The following is a 10,219-nucleotide window of genomic DNA, read 5'->3' as shown; positions in this document are numbered from 1 at the left end:
ATTTAAATCCATTCCCCACCCGCTAATCCGATAACTCAATACCAATAAGCCAATAAGCTAATTTTACATTCGGGTTATCGGTAGCGGACGATTTTGAACAACCCTACCTATGGGGTTGGGTCGTGACAATGGTCATCCAAATTTAGGACATTATGACTTTCAATACAAGTCACAGTCCCAAAAGCCTCAGAAAGTTGTGTGTGAAGTGTGTGGATATAGGTAATACACTAAGGAGTAATGCTTTAAAGTTAAAGGCTATCCTGTTGGCTGGAGATCAAAGAAGAAAAGTGGAGGCACCATCTCCTATGCGATTCAAGTTGAAGCCTCTCAACCTGCTGACAATGTTGCTTCCACTCTGAATCCTCTAGCTCCAGCAACTTTCTTCGCACAAGATCAGTATCAACAGATCATTCAAATATTGGCAAAAAGAAGTGAAAATACAGGAAAGCACTCAGCCAAAACAACCACTACAGGTAGTACCTTGTCTGCTTTAGTCTCCAAATATGTGTCTATGAACTGGATAGTTGACACTGGAGCCACCGACCATATGACTGCTAGACTTGATGTGCTTAAAACAATTCAAACATTGCCTAGCTCTGAGATGAGAAAAGTTCATCTGCCTACTGGTAATGTGGTATCAGTCTCACATGCTAGAAGAATAAAAGTATTTGATGGTCAAAGTATTAATAATGTGTTATTTGTTCCAGATTTTAAGTGTAACTTGCTATCTATGTCACAACTTACCAAAGAACTTCATTGCATGACAACCTTCTTTTCTGATTTTTGTATTTTTCAGGATCTCTCCATTGGACTGGTCAGGGGGATTGGTAGAGAAGATCAAGGTCTCTACATCCTCAAGGAAGGTTTCACTAACTCAGTTCCAGTTTCTCCTCATTCAGCACATTCAACCAATAACTCTTCCTTTTTATCAAGTCAATCTGAGTCTATCTCCTTGTGGCATAGAAGACTAGGGCATGCCCCCATAGATATAACAAATAGGTCTACTGGTCTTCATATTGTACATACGACATTTACCTTGTACTGTCTGTCCCTTAGCTAAACAAACTAAGCTGCATTTTCCTGTTAGCTGTCATGTCTCTAAATCTATGTTTGAACTAGTTCATTGTGATATATAGGGTCCTTACAAAGTACCAACTCATTCTAGAATGAAGTATTTTGTTACTATAGTAGATGACTTCTCCAGATTTACTTGTTTATTTCTTATCCCATCTAAAACTGATACTATAGTTGTACTGCGAAACTTCTTTTCACAAGTTCACAATCTTTTTTCTACTACTGTTAAAACCTTCAGGATTGATAATAAAAGTGAGTTTCTTAATCATGATGTTCAGTCTCTTTTGTCTACTCTTGGCATTCTTTATCAGAGTACATGTGTTTATACACCTCAGCAAAATGGTGTTGCTGAAAGGAAATATAGAACTATCCTAGATATGGCTAGAGCTCTCAGATTTCAAGCCAGTATTCCTTTGAAATTCTAGGGTGAATGTGTCACCACAGTTGTTTATCTTATTAATAGACTCCCTTCCAAACCGCTTCATTACAAGTCCCTTTTTGAAAGTCTATACTCTTCACCTCTTATTCTCTCACATATAAGAACCTTTGGATGCTTATGCTATGCTGCATGTCCAAAGGTCTTGGACAAGTTCTCCCCTAGAGCTATCCTTGCAGTCCTGCTGGGGTACTTTCTATCACAAAAGGGCTACCTCTTATATGATTTACATTATAAATCTCAGTTTGTCAATAGAAATGTAGTTTTCAAGGAGGATGTTTTTCCATTCAAAGACTTGCAAATCTCCTCTGATCCTATTTTCCCTGTTCTTACTCTTTCTACAAAAGCTGTTGATTTTTCTCCTATGCCACAGTCCTCTACTCCTGTGGTATCATATTCATCTTCTCCCACTACTTCTTCTCCACATATCCCTTCTCTAGATTCCTCTCCCTTCTCAGACCTTCCTCTTGCCTCTCAGCCAGATATGCCTTCTCTTCCTCCTAGGAAGTCCTCTAGACAAACTAAAACTCCCCTTTGGCTTCAGGATTTTGTCACTACCCATCATAGTACTTCCCTCTCATTTCCCATGTATGATCATTTGTCATATGCTCATTTGTCCCCCTCATATGTCCATGCTCTAGTTGTCTACTCAGTCATAACTGAACCTACTTCCCACTCTAAAGTATCTCTTGATCCTCAATGGGTGGATATTGCTGCCCTACAAGATAATCATACTTGGAGTGTTGTAGACTTACCTCCTGGCAAGCACCTAATTGGATGCAAGTGGGTCTATAAGGTGAAGTACAAAGCTTCAGGAGAGGTAGAAAGATTTAAGGCAAGGCTAGTGGCCAAAGAGTACAACTAACAAGAAGGTTTGGACTATGGTGAGACCTTTAGCCCTGTTGCCAAAATGGTTACTGTTAGATCCATTGTTGCCCTTACTGCTTCTAAAGGCTGGTGCATTCATCAAATGGATATTCACAATGCCTTCTTCAATGGTGATCTCTTGGAAGAGGTATACATGACTATTCCTGTTGGTTTTGCAAGACAGGGGGAGCATGGTAAAGTCTGCAAACTCCACAAGTCACTCTATGGCCTCAAACAAGCTCCTAGGCAATGGAACTTGAAATTAATAGAAGCCTTGGTACAACCAGGATTTATTTAAGAGCCACTATGATTACTCATTATTCACTAGACAAGTTGAAGGTGACATAGTTATTGTATTAGTCTATGTAGATGATCTCTTAATCACTGGCAACAGGCAAACACTTATAGATTGCACCAGAAAAGACTGCAGAAACAATTCAAGATGAAGGATCTAGGAGAACTTAAATTCTTTCTAGGAATTGAAGTTACTAGATCTAGTCAAGGTATACATTTATCTCAAAGAAAGTATGCATTGGAGTTAATTGGTGAGGCTGGTCTAGGGGGAGCTAAGCCTGCAGGTACACCACTTGAACATAATCTGAAGATAACATCTATAAAGTATAATGAACATGTCTCTCCTAAAAAAGAACATGTAGATCCTGTGCTGAAGGACCCTGGCAGATATCAGAGGCTAGTAGGAAGACTTCTCTATCTTACAATGACCAGATCTGACCTTGCATTCTCAGTTCAGATGTTGAGCCAATGTATGCATTGTCCCAAGTAGTCACACATGAATGCAACACTCAGGGTGGTAAGATACATTAAGGAAGCTCCAGGCCTTGGACTCTTCATGCCAGCAGAGACTTCAGATCAACTCTTTGCCTGCTGTGACTCAGACTGGGAGCATATCTAGAGACTAGGAGGTTTGTCACTGGATACTTGATCAAATTTGGTGGAGCTCTCATCTCTTGTAAGTCTAAGAAACAAGAGACAGTCTCTAGAAGTTCAGCAGAGGCTGAATTCAGGAGCATGGCAAACTGTGCAGCTGAGGTAACTTGGTTAATTGGCTTGTTCAGAGAGCTTGGTATTCAAGTTGATCTACCAGTTAGAATGATGTGTGACAGCAAGTCGACAATACAAATTGCAGCAAATCCTATCTTCCATGAAAAGACTAAACACATAGACATAGATTGTCATTTTGTAAGGGAAAAAATCTATCAAGGAATTCTGAAAACTGAATTCACCCATACTAAAGATCAGCTTGCTGATCTACTCACAAAGAGTGGCAAAGCACAACATCAACTACTTCTAAGTGGCTTAGGAGTCATGGATTCGTTTAAACCATGAGCTTGAGGGGGAATGTTAATTAGAGAGTTAGTTAGGTAAGCTATCATGGTTAGTTAAACTAACTAAGTTTGTTAGGAAGTTAGTTAGAAGTAGTTAGTGAAGCAACTTGTACATTGACTCTATAAGTACACATGTCACACACATGTATTGAAGGAATAAGAAAAAAAAATCAAGTGCCGAGATTCTCTCTTCTTTCTTTCTTTCTTCTCTTCAATTTTCTGCTCACAATCAACCTCCATCAATGGAGTTTAACAACTTTCTATATTAATATCTAGTGCATACACAGTTAGTGCCTCCTTGGCATCCAGGATTTTCATCAAATATTAACAAGCATATAGAACAAGCAGAGGGAGCTGGAGTCAGAGCTGTAGTCGGATCCATGGTAGCTGAATGAATTTCGGTGGTGGGGGCGGGTTAGAGGAGTCTGTGGACATTAGGATTTTTTTTTTTTGTTGGGAGAAATGGGGAGAGGGTTTAAGGATATTTGGGGTTTTATAAGCCAAGGATTTTTGTGTCCAATGCCATCTTATATTGCTTACACGTGTTGTCCTTGTAATTATTTAACGGACTAGATTTATTTTATACACCAGGTAATATTGACTCTAGTTAGCAGTCTTCACCCTTTTGATCACCTCTGCTGTGGGAAATAAGATAGAGAAAAGCCTAAAGCTATTAACCATAGTTAAAGCTTTTTGTTTAACAAAATGAATTTGGTCCATTTATATTGTATTCGATAATATGTAGCACGATGTTTTAAAAGGTGGCATTATATAGTATTATGATTCACATTGATTCGGTTAGATGAGCTGGAGATGGAGGATGGGATGAAATTGATGCAATGTTGCATAAAACTCGAGGCTCAAAGCATTTATTTTGTTTATGGTCATATGTAGACTTTTATGAAGGTAACTTGTGCTGCTTTAGGACTTGTAGAAGCATATATAAGCTCCATGATTTTGCCTATGTTTGACCAACTTGTATAAACTTAGCTATCACGTATTACTTACTCTTGTTGTGATGAAAACATCTTCTTTAAGATCTGGAAACGTCTTCTTTTTTGATGAAGTTCCAATAAAAAAGCAGTCGAAGGTCATAATTGATTTGAAAAGTTATATAACTTTGTACCACATGTGCATACTAATGTTTCTGCTAATTATTGCCGGCTTGTAGGGATAAGTTATTTGGACTCGAAATTGCATGGTGTAAAACTCATTATAGGGAAAAGGCCAAAAAGAATGTCAACATAGAAAGAAGTGAACACATAAATGAAGAGGCAAATAGATTGATGTCTGCTCATGAAGAAGCAGTAGAATGATTTTTACTTCTTTGATAATCTAAGTTAACCTCACTATACATGCTGTAGGTATCAGAGAAACAAATCTCCATACCTGGCCAAAAATGATCTAGATATACATGAATTTCGACTACATAAATTAGGAATAACTACTCCTATTTGCTTGCCAGAACTTCATCTAGATAAAAAGATTCCGCCGAGCCATATGGTGAACTCATCAGATCATCTGCTTTCTCATCAAACATCCTAACTTTGGTTTCTTTGTCAAATACCTGGTTTCCCTTTTCCACTCGATCTCCCCTAGAAGACACTGTTTTATGTTTGATACCAACAGCTTCAGCCTGATCTGCGAATAAATTCTTTGAGATGGATGAACTGCATATTTGTTGATATACATCGTACGTAGCTGCATGAGTGTGTTCCCCGTTCAGAATATTTGAAAGGGGATGCAACACGGAAATTGGATCACTGTTCCTACGTAGAGTTTCCTTCATTTCTAGAAACTTAGAAACCAGTTCTGGCTTGCTAAACTGAATAAAGACAGCGCTTTCATCCAAATGGTAGACAGACAAAACAGAATTTGGGCCAAAGGCTTGTGCTATACAAGCTCTTATCTCCCTTGCTTTCAGTTTAGATGGCAATCCCCACAACAGAATGATGCTAGGAAATGAGATCTCCTGGTACCGACTTTTGAGTTTACTAGAAGCTGAGGAGTCTGTTGTACATTTCCCAGTACTTAGATCAACGACGTTTCCACTAACCCAGCTAAGGTAAAGGCGATTGATAAAATTCAGAAGCTTTGTCTCCTTGGCTAAATCTCCAGCAAAAACATGGAGGGTGAAATCAATGCCTAGATGATTGCACGCCTGTGCAAAAATGCATCCAGTCATGAATGCATCATAGCCAGCTTCATGCTTGGCTCCTGAGTTCCAGTTTGAAGATCTGCAAATCAATCAGTGACAAGGATTATTCACATTGTTCATTGTGATTTTATAAGTTGAGATACAGAGCAATAGATTGAAGCTATAGGAGTGCTGAAAGAGGTGAAATATTTTCTTCACAAGCTAATCAAATAAACGGAGAGGCAAGGTTAACACAGTTGAGACACACATAACATCAGTGTCAAATGCATGCAGAATTTCCACAGGAGAAAAAGATAAACGTAAAAGATGTAAATCAAAATTCAATTTTCAAGCTAGAAACAACCAGGCAAATGGAAATGGTAAGCACATAGTGAAGTAACAAATCACATTTCATTCGATACCAAGAGTAGAGTAGGATTGGTGGTAAACCTTTTTTCATCCACTTGAACCTCCACTTCTACACACGGTCTATCAGCCAAACCAGATGTTTTGATACCTAAAGCAATATGAGGACAAATAGAGACAAACGCTCTGGATAGTGAGGTGTTGCTTTTATTTACAGTCTGTCGAAAAACACCGTTTGCATTCAAGAGTATCTTCGTGTCAATTATGGAAGGAAAGATCTTCTGAATGGAAGATACATAATCCTCAGCCGTTGAAGGTAGTGGACCAATGAACTTACTGTATATATGCGCCACATCTGCATTCATTGTATAAAGTGTTGAGCAAAACTTGAAATACATAATATAGCCTTCCATAATCAAAAAGGATATATTTACCAAGAAAGCAATTGTGGCCGACAATCAACTTTCGCTCTGATGAAAGAAGATCAATAACATGTCGAAACCCAACAGTAGATTTGACATTTGTTTCTGCTTCTTTACGAAGGCTGTCCTTCACCTCTTTCTACTTGATATTAAGACATAAATAGCTTTGATGAGATACAGTCAAGGTACTGAGAAGATGAAGAGTCACTTATGTTGGAAAAAAATGAAGAGAATAGATCTTATATTGGAAAAAAAAATGATACAAATAACAACATTTAATAAACAAAGAAGCTTATTACTAGTACTCATAGACTCTAATTTTTTTTTTTTGGAAAAGCACAGCAACCGTCAGAAATGTAATCATTTCATCCATATTATATTTTAACAAGAATTTTCTTACAATCAAACCCTTTATGTCTTACCATCAGTAGATCTCTGTCATCATTGGAATCTGTATAGACAATCAATTGTTGTGGAGATGTTGCTTCACCTGCTACTCGGATATAGGCAAGATCTTTGAAATTCTTTTTCGTGACCTGCATTTTCAAGCTCACCAAGTCAATCATCATTAGAAAATAATATAATATTAACAACTATATACTTTAGCACTTCTCTCATTTCTGGGGAAATTGCCGAGGAACAAAGAAAAGGTATAACTGATACTATTCCCGGGTAAGTGATTACCTCCTGCTTAAATAAAAAGAATGCATCCCCCTTATACAGATTTTTCGACAAACAGTGAACATCGGCTAACATTAGATAAAAGAAGATGCTCTCACAATCTCACATCATAAGTTGATCATAGTACAAAAAGAAAAGAAAATGGAAGATGAGCTCGTTACCGCTTTAATCACCCTTAGTTGGCGAGAAGTAAAACCACTAAGGGCAAGGCCTGGACGGGTCTTGAAGAAAACCATTTGAAATCTCTGACTTGGATCAGTTGATATTTGTTTAATTTCAGAGCTACTGCTTCCCTTACTTAACAAACTATCACGCCATTCCCTTATTGTGTTCTTCATTCTCTCAGCAAATAGAACATCAGCCATCCTGACCAAAGGGAAGTCTGCATCTTCACACAAGCCAAACAAGGAATCTGATGATTCTTCTGTGTATATTGAACTTATACGTTCCAGTGCCTCCTCTTCTTGGCTTCTGGATAAATAAGAGATTCCTGAGATTACATAGAAGTGTAAAATCTCAAAAATGAAACAAAAGATATAATTGAGCTAGCAAAATTGAAACTCAATGTGTACAAAACTCTTATATAAATCTAAATAGTGACTTAAGTCTAAAATTAGAATCCTAAATGCTCCAAGCTTAACAAAGTATATAACACCTCACCAACTATATTTGACAGAACATCAGAACACCTACTTGGAGATGAATCTGATGATATTTGGAGCATACCACTTATGGTGGTAACTAAGACTCAAATGGAAAACCTTCTATTTGATAAAAGCCAATTCAGAATATAGAATGCTTCCAGTAGAGGATTCAACATAAAGTATCCAAAGATAAGGGAAAAAGCAATGTAATTCAAAGAGACTGCCCATCATAGGTAAGTCAAACTACTTATGTAACAAAGGAGAGTGAACCGATATCACGATTGTCTACCCTTAGGTTTGCAGTACATGCATTACAAACTAGTTAAAAAATGTACTTTCATGCTGGATGCATTAAAGGAACTTTATTCGAACAAATGAATCCCATATTTGTTCTTCTAGGTAAACATACAAGTTCAATGTTACCATTTATAAAGTTGACATGGGTTTGCTGGTATTCATGCTTCATGGTTTAAACCCTTATTTTTAATCCAGTCAATGGAGATCATTGTAAGATGAGAAAGTTAAAAGCCAAAAGATAGCAAAATATCTAATCTGATTTGGTACACCGCATCTCAGGATCGCCATTGCAACTTGAGTCATAGGCTCATAGACAAGTTCAGTCAGAGTTTGGACCCCACCTCATATAACTGAGACAAGCCGATGTGGACTCACATAGGGTAAAACCAGCAGTTAATATAAAATTGTCAAATAGCAACGTGCTACGATCTCATTAAATTGTCCAAGAGAATGAAAGAAGGTGTTAAGGACTTACCTTCACGTACACACAGATTGAAATCAAACTCGTATTTTGCCAAGAAATCAAGTGATGTTGTCTGGCAAAGGAACTCACAGGATTGGTTGCTACCAGGAATTTCTTGCCGTGGGAATATATAGAAGTTATGTCTGCCAAAGAGAATTGAGAATTCAAAATGTAACATTAACTGATGAAGACAATCTATGCTGGTTATTCCCCTTGAATAACACATTTATTCTACCCGTACTGAAATGGACGCCCCAAATAGAGCGAAATTGATATTGAAATTGCAGATATGTTACCATTCTCAAAAAACTGATAGAGAAAATGTAATATGCAACATCTCTAAGTCAAACAAACAGGTTGCTGCTCAATAGGTCATAAGTTGTATTTCATCAAAAGCAAAAGAAACAAACTTTGCCTTCTCAAGACACTGAAATGCTCACTTGAGCTCGCTACGTGGGCAAATAAGTTCCACCGGAAAGAATGCAGAAGGTTCTCCCAGTATCGTCAAAGACATGCTTAAAGCGAGGCTCAAAACATATTGAGCATTTTCACCTTGCTTAATGTGCGCTTCAGTGTCCTCATCAAGGCTCTATGATAAACATTTACTTGCGTTCAAATTCTTTGTTTATAAAGAATTAACATGGACAAAAGACATCAATCAATCAATCGATTAACTAAGCAACAAATGCAAATTAGTAGCAGTAAACTATACTTATCCTTTATATCCTTCAGAGAAACATTAGAAGGTCAATTCTAAATTAGTTGAGTGGGATTCTATGAAACCTCTGTATCCTTCACTGGACAAACACGAGAAGGATGAGCGAAGACTTACGGATGAGCGATAAAGGATTGCTTGTGAGAGTCCCACCGGAAAGGACAAACACCGAACTGAACCACGGCGAACTTCTCGGCGGAGTCCTTAACTTTGAGGTAGCTAATATCATACCGGTCGAAATCGAATGATTCTCTCCAAGGTGCGCTGGTGACTCCGGTCATTTCCAAATCTACAGCTACGAAATCGGCGTCCCGTAGAAGACCTCGTAGGTCCTTGAGAGCTGATTCAAAGTTTGATTTGGTAACATTCTTAATATCGAACGAAGAAGATGAAGAGAGTGCGCGGCGGCGCGTAGTGAAAACGGTGGTCGGAGCGTGGGATAATTGGCGCGTAGTTGATAAAGATTTCCACATACACAGCTTCTTCATTCTCTGCGTAGTCCTTCGCGACTTCGCGTTCGTTGCTTCGGGGTGAAGGTCTTTTTTTCTTTTTCTTTTGGAAAAAATTGTAAAAATGGTCCTCAATAATGCAAATAATCTAAATATATTTTTTATTCAATTTTTTTTAAGAAAAGAAATATCCTTTTGACTATATTTTTAGCTTATTTATGCCTTTGAATAACTATCAACAATTAATTGAAAAAATGTTTAAATTTACCCACTTTTTTTTAGCTTATTTATGCTTATAACGATTCTCGAAAAATCAACAATT

At 37.7% G+C, this 10,219-nt stretch overlaps 1 protein-coding gene across 2 annotated transcripts; it reads right to left on the bottom strand.

The window, feature by feature from the left end:
• Positions 1–5,006: 5,006 nt before the first annotated feature.
• LOC129892291 (poly(A)-specific ribonuclease PARN) lies at positions 5,007–10,016 on the bottom strand. Of its 2 annotated transcripts, XM_055967857.1 has the most exons (7): positions 9,566–10,016; positions 8,746–8,876; positions 7,491–7,819; positions 7,071–7,184; positions 6,661–6,787; positions 6,311–6,581; positions 5,007–5,960 (listed from the first exon to the last, which is right to left on the bottom strand). In XM_055967857.1, exons 1-7 carry the CDS (start codon positions 9,934–9,936, stop codon positions 5,174–5,176), a joined length of 2,130 nt encoding a protein of 709 aa, XP_055823832.1. In that variant the 5' UTR covers positions 9,937–10,016; the 3' UTR covers positions 5,007–5,173. The 2 variants fall into 2 exon arrangements, with proteins under 2 accessions (XP_055823832.1, XP_055823833.1); XM_055967858.1 differs by lacking the exon at positions 9,566–10,016 and having other exon boundaries at positions 7,491–7,800; positions 8,746–8,835.
• Positions 10,017–10,219: the final 203 nt, after the last annotated feature.

Source organism: Solanum dulcamara, chromosome 6 (assembly GCF_947179165.1).
Source record: "Solanum dulcamara chromosome 6, daSolDulc1.2, whole genome shotgun sequence".
Taxonomy (NCBI): Eukaryota; Viridiplantae; Streptophyta; class Magnoliopsida; order Solanales; family Solanaceae; genus Solanum; species Solanum dulcamara.
This window is presented reverse-complemented; position numbering and strand designations above follow the sequence as displayed.

Coding starts and splice junctions, on each gene's coding strand:
- LOC129892291 (XM_055967857.1), bottom strand. CDS start 9,936: ATGAAGAAGCTGTGTATGTGGAAATCTTTATCAACTACGCGCCAATTA. Junction 8,877..9,565: donor CAATCCTTTATCGCTCATCC/GTAAGTCTTCGC, acceptor TCTCTTTGGCAG/ACATAACTTCTATATATTCC. Junction 7,820..8,745: donor CAATCTGTGTGTACGTGAAG/GTAAGTCCTTAA, acceptor ATGTAATCTCAG/GAATCTCTTATTTATCCAGA.